Genomic DNA, 14385 nt, shown 5'->3' on the forward strand with positions numbered 1-14385 from the left:
ACTTGCACAAGTATGCATCAAGCTTTTAGGCCTTGTTGTAATTGGTGATGCAGTCTAGGAAGATGACCCTCCTGTGAAGCATGAGGGGTAGCAGTGGAAAGACTGGGCTCTTGCTGGCTGTGATGAACAGGTCAGTGATGGTTATAGATGAGAACACCACAGTGAACAAGGCCAGTGGTTACAGGACACCTGGGCCTCCTTGCCGTGGGACAGGCACACAGTCATGCACTAAGCCATGTACTATGAATTAGTGCATGCAGCCAGCTGCTCCAGGTGGACCCTGCCTTACCCCATTATCTCTGCTACTGAAAACAATTTAATACATTGCTCTAAACATCTCATAGAACATTCATGTAATAGGCAATACACCTTAGGCCACTCTCTCATTATACAGTAGTGTAAGACACCAGAGAAAGTAGTTAACACATTTCAAAATATCTATGATATATGAATAGTCATATTGAAAGTTAGTCACTAACTTTCAAGACTGATTAGAACAAACTACATAATTTAGAAATGTTAACTGTAGAAAATACTTTGTTCTTAGATTCTTAAAATGGATGTTGTCCATTATCAAATGGAAAATTGAACTGACAAATTAGAATTTCTACAGTGAGTCTCAAAATCACTCCTAATTTTATCACTTTTATTGTTTTTTTTTTTTTTTAGCCTGCTCTCAAGTATGTGTTATATACACTGGTTGGCTTTGTGGGTTTTGTAACACATTATGTGCTGCCTCAAGTTAGAAAACAGCTACCGTGGCACTGTTTCTCTCATCCTCTGCTAAAGACAGTAGAGTATAATCAATATGAAGTTCGAAGTAAGTATTTCATTAGCACTTTTCCCTTTACTATATTGATAGATGACTGAGTTAAATGAATATTATCAAGGAATATTTTGGCTTGTGTTTCTTTTGCTTAAGTTTGAAGCTGTTAATGAATCAAATATCTTGCAGGATGCTTTATTTTAGCTGAAATATGGGTATCAGTGCTACAGTGCCAATTTTCCATAGAAGAAACTTACTTCTCCCCTCTCCATATTATTCTTCACAGAATTCTCATTGATGAATCCTCCTGTGTATGTCCATTACTTCTCTTTCCTGAGCCTACTGTTCCCCCTAATTAGTTTTCAATGCCATATACAGGCAATCCAGTCCTCTTTAAGGTCTCTCTATCTGAAATAGTTTTAACTTAATGCCTAGGGAGGAAGAAAGGTCTTTGTTCCTTTTTCTGCTAGAGACACTGTGTCCTACCAGAGAGGAGTGTAAAAGAGTTGATAAAGTGAAAAGAAATTAAAAACATTTTTAATTGCTGTTATTAGTTCAGATTTGCAATAAAGTATAAAATGATGAAAAAGAGATAGAACGCTAGTTCACTTGCTAAGCTTCTTCCTTGCCACTGTAAACCCTGACATTTCTTTCCTGTTGTAAGTATTCAATTCTTGTTAATTGACCCTGTTACTGTAATATATTGTACTTCCTCATTTTAGAGAAATAATAAATGGTCATATCTATGTCATAATTATATACCAGTGATGAAATCAGCCAACTTTTTTCTCACAGTTTTTTTTCATTTAGCAAATTATTATAGAGTAAATCATTCAGCTGCTTGAATATAACTTTTTTAAAGAACCCTGAAGTCTTTGAAAGCTTCCTAATAAAGAAAAATGACATGAAACTGCATAAGAATCTTTTTTTTTTGAGACGGAGTTTTGCTCTTGTTACCCAGGCTGGAGTGCAATGGCACAATTTCGGCTCACTGCAACCTCTGCCTCCTGGATTCAAGTCATTCTCCTGCCTCAGCCTCCCAAGTAGCTGGGATTACAGGCATGTGCCACCACACCCAACTAATGTTGTGCTTTTAGTAGAGACGGGGTTTCTCCATGTTGGTCAGGCTGGCCTTGAACTCCTGACATCAGGTGATCTGCGTGCCTTGGCCTCCCAAAGTGCTGGGATTACAGGTGTAATCTGAAACTGCTTAAGAATCTTTATTGGCCCATTTATACCCTCAGAAAAATAATTCAGGATGAGATATGTTTTTAATGGTGAACTATTGCTGCTTTCATATATAAATGATGACACATCTAGTTTGTTTTAAAGACCACCACTTTTCATTAAAACAAATTATTGATCTTTTTTTAAATTTTTAAATCTTAGAACATTTAATTTAAATACAAATTTTGGATCAGTATAACATTTGACTAATTTATAGTACTAACAGCAAAGTCGTTGTTTCTTCTGTACTGATTTTAGCAACTCAAAGAAAAAATATTATTTCTTAGAGAACTTACTAAAGCCAGATGATACTGGTTTCAGATAGCCAAAGAATCATGTTTTAAATCTTTTAATTTATTCTAGACACTTTCTCCAATGAGATAGTTTGTAGCATTGGAAAAAAATATTATTGCCAATGAAAATGACTTTTATGAAGTATGTGAATTCAAATCATATCATTTTTTTTTTTATTTTGGATAGAAGAACCAATGTAATAATCGTCAGTAATCTTTTTCCATAAGTTGTAAGCATAAATGAGAAAAGTTATGGTTAAAATATGAGGTTTCAAGAATTAAAGTTTAAAATGAAACTCATCTAAATGTTAAATCATGTCTAAGTTACAAATTTGTAAGTATCTCAGAGCTCATAGAAGTTGACAGTTGATTAAAGTACTGGCTTTTTAAAAACATTTTATATGTAGTTTGGTACTAAATTTGAGTTGTAAAATTTTTCTTTCTCATCACATTGACAAACTATACATTAGATAACATATAGTTTTCTTGATTTATATTGCCTTGTTAGATGCGGCCACTATGATGTGGTTTGAGAAACTTCATGTGTGGCTTCTTTTCATGGAGAAGAATATAATCTATCCATTGATTGTTCTCAATGAACTTAGTAGCAGTGCAGAGGCAATTGCTAGTCCAAAGAAACTAGATACAGAGTAAGTATAGTAGTCTTCTAATCTTGTCTGACTTCTGGGGGCTGTTATAAACAATATCTTAAGTTGTCGGTAAAATGTTGAATAATAATTGAGTGTTTCCTTCATGCAAGGCACTGTGAGATTAAAAGTTTAGGTGACATTTTGTCCTTGACTTCCCTTTTTTAAACATCTGTTTCTGCTGTTGACATATTCTCTACTCCAGACATCTTATTGTCGATTAATATTTTATGGGAGGACATTTTACAAATAAGGTTAATTTTTAAATTAGATGGCTATTTTGACGCATGATGTAACTTACACCATTTAGATGGTCAACCATGGTGGTCTGATAGGCCTGCCCAATAGGGGAGGTACCTGTTGTTGAGTAAGCATTAATATGTTTTTCATTTGCTAAATGCAGTTGATGTTAAAGTAATAGAAATATTGAGAAACTAGAGAATCAGATAAGAGAATTGCAATATGATTATTTTTAAAACATAGTCGTTCATATAAAGGTTAAGAATCATAATGAATAATATTAAAAGGAAGTAAATACTTTCCGGATGTGATTTACCTAGCTATAGACATCATTTTTTGGAAGCTTCCATTTAATGTATACATTGTAAGCATAGTAAAGTAAATGGTGAATTTTATTTTAAGTTATTGTCTCTTCTAATGTTTTCAGTCATTAGTTGATTTGTGTTTTCTTTGTGTCACAGATTAGGTGCTTTAATGATCACCATTGCTGGTTTGAAGTTGCTACGATCCTCTTTTAGCAGCCCTACATATCAGTATGTCACAGTCATCTTTACTGTGCTCTTTTTCAAATTTGACTATGAAGCTTTTTCAGAGACCATGCTGTTGGATCTCTTCTTTATGTCCATACTCTTCAACAAGGTAATTTATCACTGAAAGGAATATCCTTATAAAAACTGTCTCCCTATGTTATATGGTATTTAGTCAGGGTTTTTCTTATATTTCATTTGGTTTATTATTGTTTAAGTAAGTAGTATCTCTCTTCAACTGATTATTTAGAAGCACATTAGAATCCCTAAACAAAGATAGTCACTGTGATTTATAAAAGATTTATTTCTTTCTATAGCTAGGACGATAAGATTAAGTTTTATAAAACAGTTAGAGAAACATTAATAAGTATGTGTTTTGGCTGGGCATGGTGGCTCACATCTGTAATCCCAGCAATTTGGGAGGCTGAGGCAGGTAGATCACGAGGTCAAGAGATAGAGACCATCCTGGCCAACATAGTGAAACCCCGTCTCTACCAAAATACAAAAATTAGCTGGGCGTGGTGGCACGCGCCTGTAGTCTCAGCTACTTGGGAGGCTGAGGCAGGAGAATTGCTTGAATCCGGGAAGTGGAGGTTGCAGTGAGCCAAGATCACGCCACTGCACTCCAGCCTGGTGCCTGGCGAAAGAGCGAGATTCTGTCTCAAAAAAAAAAAAAAGTATGTATTTTTAAATATATAGAATCTCTCAAAAGGTGTATAGTTTTGAATATTAGAAACAGAAGTGATAATAATTGAATTGGACTCTGACATGGCCCAGTGAAGCGTGTAGATGCTGAGGATACTGAAGCCTGATGGGAGCAGTCAGAAATTAGCTTGATGTGACATTTGCAGAATACTCTGAACTTTGAGGCTGCTGCTAAAATTCATTATCTACCCATAAGATATATGTTCTTAGGCCTTTTATGAATTAGATGGTAAAACCTTGGTCTTCTGCCTCCTAACCCAAGGATCTTTTTGCTAAATCACTCTACCTTTCTCAGTGAAATAGGCTGTACAGTCAGATTGTCAGTGAAATAGGGATTAAATTTCATGTTAACACTGACTACATACAAAGGACTTTGACACATATTATCCCATTTAATAGGTAACAGAGAGCTGAAGCAAATGAACAGCTACAAAACACAATGAAATTCCAATTTTAGGAAAGTTAGCCTGGTCAGCCACATTTGACTTCAGTTGGGGAAGAGAGAACCGAAAGGTACGGAGAACAGCTCAGGAGATAATGACAGTAATTCAGATGTGATAGTAGTCTGACCTAGATGGGAACAGAAAAAATGGAAAGCCATTAATCTGAACAAAATTTCATTGATAATTTCAATATTGTGATAAATAGCTTCCAAAATATTTCAGTATTATATCTGTTCAGTCACTAATTTGCATTTTTATCATTTGTTTCCTCTTCTAGTGAGTATGGTTGTTAACCAAAGGAGGAAGCCAGAAAGTTAATCAGAGAATTGTATAAAGAAGCATGTGGTTTCTCACAAACTCAAATATTTAGATTGAAAATTGTATTTCATCTTAGACTGGTTGGAAAAAAGTGAAGGTTACAGTAAAATATAAAGTAACTAATCTTTGAAATATAGTTGCTACACTTAACTCCCCATTAGTTTGGATTTTCTTAATACTTCCATTTGCTAATTTTTTTTAAAACAAAAAACGTTTTAGAACTGTTCTAGATGCTTAGGCTACACCAGTGAACAAAACAGAGAAAGCTTTCCCCTTGGGTTTTTATTTAAATTGGTCAATAGATAGAATTTAACAATGATAGTAATATTCAAGGGATTTCTTCAGATATATTTTTTGTGTTAAGATATCATTGCAAGCTATATCATGGATTTAATAACCTTTCAAGGAAATAAATGTATACAAAAATTCCTTTTCCTACCAATCCTTACCCATGTAATTACATATTAGTTTTTCTTTAATATTACAGTCAAAATTGGAATATAGTTTGTTTCACACTTAGAATCTGAAGAGGTTTCTGAGTCATTGCTTTTAAGTCATTGTAATGGCATCACGATGATATACATGCTGCTTTTACTTACCATGATCCTGATTACATTAATGCCGAGGATTGCTGGTATAATTTTGAGTCATGGCAAAAATACTGCAGTTTATCTGCATTTTTTAATTGGTTGAATTTGTGATTTCTTTTTTAAATTGGAAGTTAAGGGAGTTCATTTGTAAATTAGTTAAAGTATTTCAAAAGATGAAGTGATTGTTGCCTAATCATGCAGAGGCAATCTTGGACAAGTACAACAACTCGGTTTGAGCATTGAAGAAGTATTCAACTGTAACAAGTCCAACCTTAAATAAAATTAAAATGTGTATCCTGTTTCCACTGACTATCATTAAGGTTATGAACAGATGCCTAGTATACGCAACTTAATTTCTATGGAAACATGCAGTGACAACTGTATTATAACTGCTGTTTTCACATTCCTTCTGACATTAAAACATACTCAGTTTCCAAAGCACTAAAATTTGGGGAAAATGTGTCTTAGAATAAAATAAATATATGTATTGCTTAAGCTTTACAGACATCTTGATTTTTTTTTTTTTTTTTCAGGAACAATTATTTGACTGCTTTCTACCTTACTTAGTTTTGCTTGTAGTAGCAGTAATATGGCCAGTAGAGGGCACAGAATATTTTAAACAGATGAAACACAAATCCATATATATAGCTACCTATTTCTGCTTAGAAAGTGTCTTTATTCAGAAGTAAGTGCAGTGTTTAGGCAGTTGATAATATCTTTTCATGTTGTGCAAATGGCAAATAATTTCAGTGCCATTTCCCTATTAGGAAGAAGATATATTTTACAGGATTTTCATTTTCTAATTCAAATATCTGATGATTTTTTTTTTTTTTTTACTGACAGCTATTCTTTTCCTCCTGCAGCTTTGGGAACTCCTTTATAAATTGCAGTTCGTGTATACCTATATTGCCCCGTGGCAGATCACATGGGGTTCTGCTTTCCATGCTTTTGCTCAGCCTTTTGCAGTGCCCCGTATCCTTCTAATTAAAGTTTAATAAGAATGGACAGTCATATCCTTGATAAGAATGTTGGTTTATAGGCTTAACCTTTCACAGGCATAGATAAGAGTTTACTGTGTAATAAATCATCAAAAATTCATAATCTTGGCCAGGCACGGTGGCTCACGCCTGTAATCCCAGCACCTTGGGAGGCCGAGGTGGGTGGATCACCTGAGGTTGGGGAGACGAGCCTGACCAACATGGAGAAACCCTGTCTCTACTAAAAATACAAAATTAGCCTGGCATGGTGGCACATGCCTGTAATCCCAGCTACTCGGGAGGCTGAGGCAGGAGAATTGCTTGTACCCATGAGGTGGAGGTTGCAGTGAGCTGAGATAGCGCCATTGCACTCCAGCCTGGGCAGCAAGAGCAAAACTCCCATCTCAAAAAAAAAAAAAAATTCATTATCTTTTGCATCCACACTTACCTGATTTTGATTGTTTAACTTGTATTAATATCTGTGGCCTGCAGATCATCTGAACATAAGAAAAGTATTCAGATTTTGTAAGGAAGTAATGCTGATTTAAAATCTTAAATTTGCATATGTGGATATTAAAGTCCAGGAATTTTTAATACATACAAGAAATGTGTTTAGCATTATTTTTTAATAAATGAAGGTATAAAACGTTTTTTCATGATGTGATTATGAAATGAATAGAATTAAACTTCTGTCCAAAATTTTCTATTCTCACCATTTTTTAGAAGTAATTTCTAAATAACAGTAAGGGTTAGTGACCACGTTGATATGGAAAGGCAGACTAAATGATATGTACAAGTTTTAGTTTTAACTTTGTGGAAAATTGAACTCTAACATCTCTTCCCAAGATTTATATATGAACTTTTACCAAATACATATTAGCAAATATTGATTTGGCTCCCTTGAAAGCATCATACCAGGTTGTACTTTCCATATGTTTTTCTGTTGATGACCCCTTAATGGCTGCCCGGTGATACCTTCTTTTGTATTCTTCTGGTGGACCTCATGTCTCTAATTGATGTAATCTAAATGTGTCTGCTAGGTTTTTGTGACAGTTTTTTTGGCATCTGTGCTTAGATGAATGTCAGTTTCCTTAACTAGTTTTCCCATAGACTCAGCCATGCTGTTCATTCAGGCTGCTGTCTCGGCCTTCTTCTCTACTCCACTGAATCCCTTTCTGGGAAGTGCAATATTCATCACTTCATATGTCCGACCTGTGAAATTCTGGGAGAGAGACTATAAGTGAGTAAAGTAAAACACTTGAAAGACAGTTTTTATCTTTTCTACTGGGAAAAACTATTGACAGCATTATTATTAAAATTGATGGTTCATAATTTATTGTATTGAAATATTTAGTTTTGCTAAAACTTTATAAATATTTTTAAAATTTGAAAAGTATGTAAAAGAAGAGACCAGAAGATATTACTTTTTTTTTCTTTTTTTCTTTTATTATTATTATTTTTTGAAACAAGGTTTCATTCTGTCGCCTAGATGAGTTCAGTGGTACGTCTTGGCTCACTGCAACCTCCACCTCCTGGGCTCAAGTGATCTTCCTGCCTCAGCCTCCCAAGTAGTGGGGACTACAGACATGAGCCACCACACCAGCTAATTTTGGAAGTTTTTGTGGAGATGGGGTTTCACCGTGTTGCCCAGACTGCTCTTGAACTCCTGAGCTCAAGCAACCCACCCACCTCTGCTTCCCAAAGTGTTAGGATTACAGACATGAGTCACTGTGCTCAGCCATTTTTTTCTACTTAAAAGATATTTTTAAGCATTCTGATTGAGTATGTTCATTTTTATATCTTTTTTCTTTCAGTGATATTAGAATTATTTCACATTAATAATACTCTGCAACTTTATGCTGTATAATATCATTATAGCAGTCATAATGGGTTATAGTTTTCTTAGAAATGCCTATTTCTAAAGCTAAATTTTTACAAGTTATTTCTGCTATTTTGAGAAGATAAATTTTTAATGACCATCTTTGTGCATGAAGTATTTTCTCCATTTAGGCTTGGTTCCTTAGACTAACTATTTAATCTAAAGCTTAGTAACTATCCTCGTATGTAATCTCTCCACATTTCATTTTATTTCAGAAAGCATTCCTAAAAGGGAATACTTTTAGGAGTTATGAGTTACAGAGCATAAACGTTTTAAAGGCTTTTTTCTTTTTTTTTTTTTTTGAGACGGAGTTTCGCTCTTGTTGCCCAGGCTGGAGTGCAATGGCATATCTTGGCTCACTGCAATCTCTGCCTCCTGGGTTCAAGCGATTCTTCTGCCTCAGCCTCCCAAGTAGCTGGGATTACACACCCAGCTAATTCTGTAATTTTTTTAGTAGAGATGGGGTTTCTCCATGTTGTTCATGCTGGTCTCTAACTCCTGACCTCAGGTGATCCGCCCACCTCAGCCTCCCAAAGTGCTGGGATTACAGGCGTTAGCCACCATGCCTGGCTAAAGGCTTTTAATATATATTAACACATTGGTTTAGAAAGAGCTTGTGCTAATTTATAATTCTACTGACCATCTCCATGACTGCCTTTCTCTCCATACTTTTACAAATTGGAATATTTAATAGGTGAAAATCGTAATCTCACCTTTTAAACAATGGACTAGAAACTTACTCTGGTCCTTTGTCTAAAACCACACATAAGTAGTTCCCATTTTGGTGAATTTCGGTGTTATTTATTATTATTATTCTGGACTAATTAGCCCAAAGTAATATTCAGTGGCAGCAGTTCTTTTTGGTTTTAGAACCCCTTTATACTTTGAGACAGAGTTTCGCTCTTGTCACCCAGGCTAAAGTGCAATGGTGTGATCTCAACTCACTGTGACCTCCCTCTCCTGGGTTCAAGCAATTCTCCTGCTTCAGCCTCCCAAGTAACTGAGATTACAGGTGCCCACCACCAGTCCTGGCTAATTTTTGTATTTTTAGTAGAGACAGAGTTTCACCATGTTGGTCAACTGGTCTTGAACTCCTGACCTCAGGTGATCCACCAGCCTTGGCCTCCCAAAGTGCTGGGATTATAGTTGTGAGCCACTGCGCCCAGCCTTATGCTCTTAAAAATTACTGGAAACACTAGAGTTTTAAAAATATGAATTTTATCTACTAATATTTACTGGAGTGGAAAGAAAAACTAAAAAATTTCAAATCTTTACTTATTAACTAATTTAAAAATAACAATATGGTATCTGTTGTGTATTAGCATAAATAACATTTTAAAGTTAAGAATAACTATATTTCTACCCCTCCCCAAAAAAAAATTAACGAGAAGAGTGGCATTGTTATATAGTTTTGCAAATCTCTTAATGTCTGGTTTATTGAAAGACAACTGGATTCTCATATCTACCTATATATTCAGTCAGTTGCAGTATATTGTTTTGACTGAAGTATGTGAAAAACAATTTTATCCTGACACTCACTGTGTTGGCCAGGCTGGTCTCGAAATCCTGACCTGAAGTGATCCATCTGCCTTGGTCTCCCCAAGTGCTGGGATTACAGGCATGAGCCACCGTGCCCAGCCAAAAAAGATGTATTCTAATAGTCTTTTAAGACAATCATGGATAGTTTTCTTTGATCTTTCACTGAAACCCGAGAAATGGAGCTTCTTAAAAGCTACTTGCAATATGGAATCTAAAACCATATCTGTGATCTTTTAGAACTATATTATATCAATATAGTTACTGATGGATAAGTATACTCTGAATGGATCTTTTGCCCATGCATAATTTTGTAATAGATATTTGGAAATTACTAGTTCATTGAGTAATAGATTTTCTAAATGTTGATACATTTTATTATATAGTGATTTTAAAAATATGTTCATTGATATCACCACCAATTGGAAAGAAATTCTAATTATTGGAAAGCTGTCAAGCTCATGGTTGTAGATATGAGTTCCCTAAAATTTTAATTTTTGTTTGAAAATTTGGATTTTTATTATTGTCAACAGGTATTTCCAGTTGTTTCCCTTGAAATAACAGGCTCAATTTCTTTATTTTTGAGAAATATCTGTTAAGTGCCCACATCTAAATAGTCTCATAATTTGTCTATCAGTGTTAAGTAAAAATGGTGTTCCAAGAAAAAAAACACAGCTAGTTCAGCTTGGAGTTGAAGCAGTTGCACAAATGCTTTCCCTCATGACAGCCATCGTACTTCAGAAGGCAGCAGAAGTGCTTCATACGTATTTTCTCATTTTGCCATACAGAATATTAAAAGCCGTACTATGGGTTGAGATTTAATAAAGTTAATACGTTTTACTTCTTCATTAGGGACATTTTTATGTGAAATTTGGATTTTTTGTTTGCTTTATTGTGCAAGTGTGGCAGCGAAGGCTAGTACAATTTGGTGCTGCCGCCTTGATTCATGCCCAGGCACCACGGGCTTACCCACCATTGCTTTAGTACCACCAGTGCAGTTGTCAACATGATGAAAAAAGCAAATAACAGCTCAGTGTTACCTTGAAAATAGTTTTGATCTGGAAAACTGCCTGAAAGAGCCTTGAGTTCCATGGACCACATTTTGGGAACTACGGTTCCAAAGAACACTGCATCACTGAGCATTAATAGATACACCTTCTTTTGGCAAAGAATGTTCTAAGCTCTTTGAATTTCTGAGAACCATATATAGTATACATTTTTTCATCCTGGTCAGCTTTTTTTTTCCACAGTGCATGCATAAATGTCTTTCCATACACTGTACAATTAAAAAAAAAAATCTGCTATGTGGATGTGTGGTGAAGGATGGAGAATTTTTTTTAATTCCGAAAAGTGCTGACAAGGCATTTTATCATTACACTAATCACAGATTTTTTCTAGAGATTTTCATAAAGTGGTAACCTTTATTCATTTTCTATAGTTTCTCCCTCACTCTTAGTTGTTAAATATTTTTTAATGTAAAGAAAGTTACTAAAAATGTTTTATTTTCTTTAGCACAAAACGAGTGGATCATTCAAATACCAGATTGGCTTCTCAGCTTGATAGAAATCCAGGTAATAGCTCTATTTGTGAATAAGGAGGCAAGTCTAAGGATTTGTTTTATATATATGTATATTTATATTCACTCCTAATTTGTTGGGAATCCTCTATGAATTCCAAATATTCACTTTTTAAAACTAAATATTATTTGTTTTACTTTAGCAAAGTATATGTGAATTACAGTAGCTACAATTTCTATACCCATCTTTTATAAAATGCATCTTAAGAATGCTTATAAGAATGAAAAATTCCATTCAAAGATTATTCTTAGGTTAAAATGTAGAAAAATGGTTAAAATAAAACTGGCCAGATGTGTTGAAGGGCATGCAGTCAGACTGACACATGTTTTATTAGTATGTTTGCTTCCACCGTTCCCTCAATGTTTAGGTCAATATTAATTTAATTTGATTCAGTTTATTGTGTACAGAGATGTCATCAAGTTGGGGCATATAGCCAGTCAGGATAGAGCTTCAATGGGTGATACCTTGCTGGTGTTACCGTTATCTGAAGTCTGGTTCTTAGTTTTGTCATTTGAGAAACATCATTTTATTGGCCCACCCAATAGTAGTCTGTCACAAACAGTCAGAGATTAGCATATCAACCAGAACTTCAGTGTATTAATTTACTAAAAGAAATATTACTCCCAAGTGTACTGGAATATTTGTATCTATTTGACTCATAAATTCCCTCAAATCCGATAGATTCTCAGTGATAAAATTGGACTAAGGAAAACTAGTTATTTGATATGAATGACCATCTATCATCATGTTCTGGTAGAGAAAATAAGCATTTCAGCTCTAGTGTATGCTTGTAAGGGGCTAGATTTCTCATGTTGCTGATGCCATCCTGCATAACCAAAGGCCATGTCCTGAATCAGTATATACACGTTTGTGTTGTGCTGACATAGAATTGATACAGCCATTTTGTTGACATTAGAATCTGGGGTTTCCCTTTCATTATTATTTAATAAGACTGAGCTTTAAATAATTATTAAACTTTGAATATTTTACCATTCACCAGTACTGGGACATGCATTTACAGATTATTGCTTTGGATGAGTTACTTCTAGAGATGGTCATATCATTTATTAAGTGATGTTTATTTTAATGTCTCTTTTCTTTCTTTTTGAGGCAGAGTCTTGCTCTGTCACCCAGGCTGGACACAGTCACGGCTCACTGCAACCCCCACCTCCCAGGTTCAAGCGATTCTCCTGCCTCAGCCTCCCAAGTAACTGGGATTACAGGCATGCACTGCAACACCCAGCTAATTTTTGTATTTTTAGTAGTGACAGGGTTTCGCCATGTTGGCCAGGTTAGTCTCCTGGCCTGAAGTGATCTGCCTACCTCAGCCTTAAAATGCTGAGATTCCAGTCGTGAGCCATGATGCCCAGCCTATCTTAATGTTTTTTTTAAGGTTCTCTGTGCTATATACTGTTTATTTCTGCTTAATATTAGTCATCTCAATATGGCTAGTACTGACTAACCAACTTCTTTTCGATTGTCTTATTTGTTCAAATCTTGTATTATTTTATCTATTTCCTTTACCATATAATCTTTTTGTTCCTCTTCCGAATTCTTTTATTTTTTTTTATTTCTCTTACATGGTTTTAATTATAAGCCATATTTCATTGAATAATTATGAACTGTTGAATAGGTTGAAAGTCCTTAGATTGCTTCAGATCAAATTCCCACATTTTGTGAATGGGAACTGTAGATTCTGAGAGGTTATGTGACTTCTAAATCTAAATTCAGAAACCTTTTTCATTTTCTTTTGTGTTACTTTTACTAGAAACTGTAAGAGTATGAATATTATTTTCCTTGTCAAATAAACTCTTACTAGAAGTTTTTAATATTTTTAACAACCTTGTGTGTAAAGGGGACTTAAGGTGAAATTTAACTTTTTTTAAAATCTATTTTTACAGGATCAGATGACAACAATCTGAATTCCATCTTTTATGAACATTTAACTAGATCCCTACAACATAGCCTCTGTGGTGATTTGCTACTAGGACGGTGGGGAAACTACAGTACAGGGGACTGTTTTATCCTTGCCTCTGACTATCTCAATGCATTAGTACACCTTATAGAGATAGGCAATGGTCTGGTCACTTTTCAGCTGCGGGGACTTGAATTCAGAGGTAAGACATTCATTCACCTTTTATTTCTATAGCATACTCCAGTAGCACCTAAGTTTTACATGTTTCTGTCTCAAACCTTCTGGTTCTCATAGAATTAGATATTTGTGCTTGTGGAATGAGAAAATTTGTTAAAGAGTAAGTGTTAGATTTTTTCACCCCACATTCCATGTTCCAAGAAGAATCATGTTTGCAGTATGGCTTCATATGTAAAGGTAGTAGCATTAGTGTATAATTGATTTGTTTTCCTGGATAGGTTGAATTTCTTTTGTTTTGTGCTTGGTCTGTTGCTGGTCCCTTTTGTGACCAGTTGTGCCAGATAGCTAGCAACATGGAATACTGAATTTTTGTTCGAGACAGAATAGTTAGCTGAGTTATGTTTATATAGACACCATGGCTTTGTCCTCAAAAATTCTTTTTAATTGAAGTGAAATGCATGTAAAATAAAATTGTTTCGAGCGAAGAAATCAGGAGTGTTTAGTATATTCACAGTGTTGGGCAACCACCACCTCTGTCTCATTCCAAAGCGTTTTCATCATTCCAGAA

At 34.9% G+C, this 14385-nt stretch overlaps 1 protein-coding gene across 5 annotated transcripts in view; it reads left to right on the top strand.

The window, feature by feature from the left end:
• The window catches only part of PCNX1 (pecanex 1), a 208747-nt gene that overhangs the window by 138520 nt on the left and 55842 nt on the right, over positions 1 to 14385 (top strand). For all 5 annotated transcript variants that reach the window (XM_021675042.2, XM_021675043.2, XM_012438164.3 and 2 more), the window contains 7 exons: positions 670 to 820; positions 2795 to 2936; positions 3635 to 3812; positions 6620 to 6728; positions 7844 to 7973; positions 11661 to 11719; positions 13627 to 13842. In XM_021675042.2, the coding sequence (XP_021530717.2) occupies positions 670 to 820; positions 2795 to 2936; positions 3635 to 3812; positions 6620 to 6728; positions 7844 to 7973; positions 11661 to 11719; positions 13627 to 13842 (985 nt within the window). The remainder of the gene's footprint in view (positions 1 to 669; positions 821 to 2794; positions 2937 to 3634; positions 3813 to 6619; positions 6729 to 7843; positions 7974 to 11660; positions 11720 to 13626; positions 13843 to 14385) is intronic.

This window comes from Aotus nancymaae, unplaced genomic scaffold, assembly GCF_030222135.1.
Source record: "Aotus nancymaae isolate 86718 unplaced genomic scaffold, 86718_ANA_hifiasm-v0.15.2.pri h1tg000011l, whole genome shotgun sequence".
Taxonomy (NCBI): Eukaryota; Metazoa; Chordata; class Mammalia; order Primates; family Aotidae; genus Aotus; species Aotus nancymaae.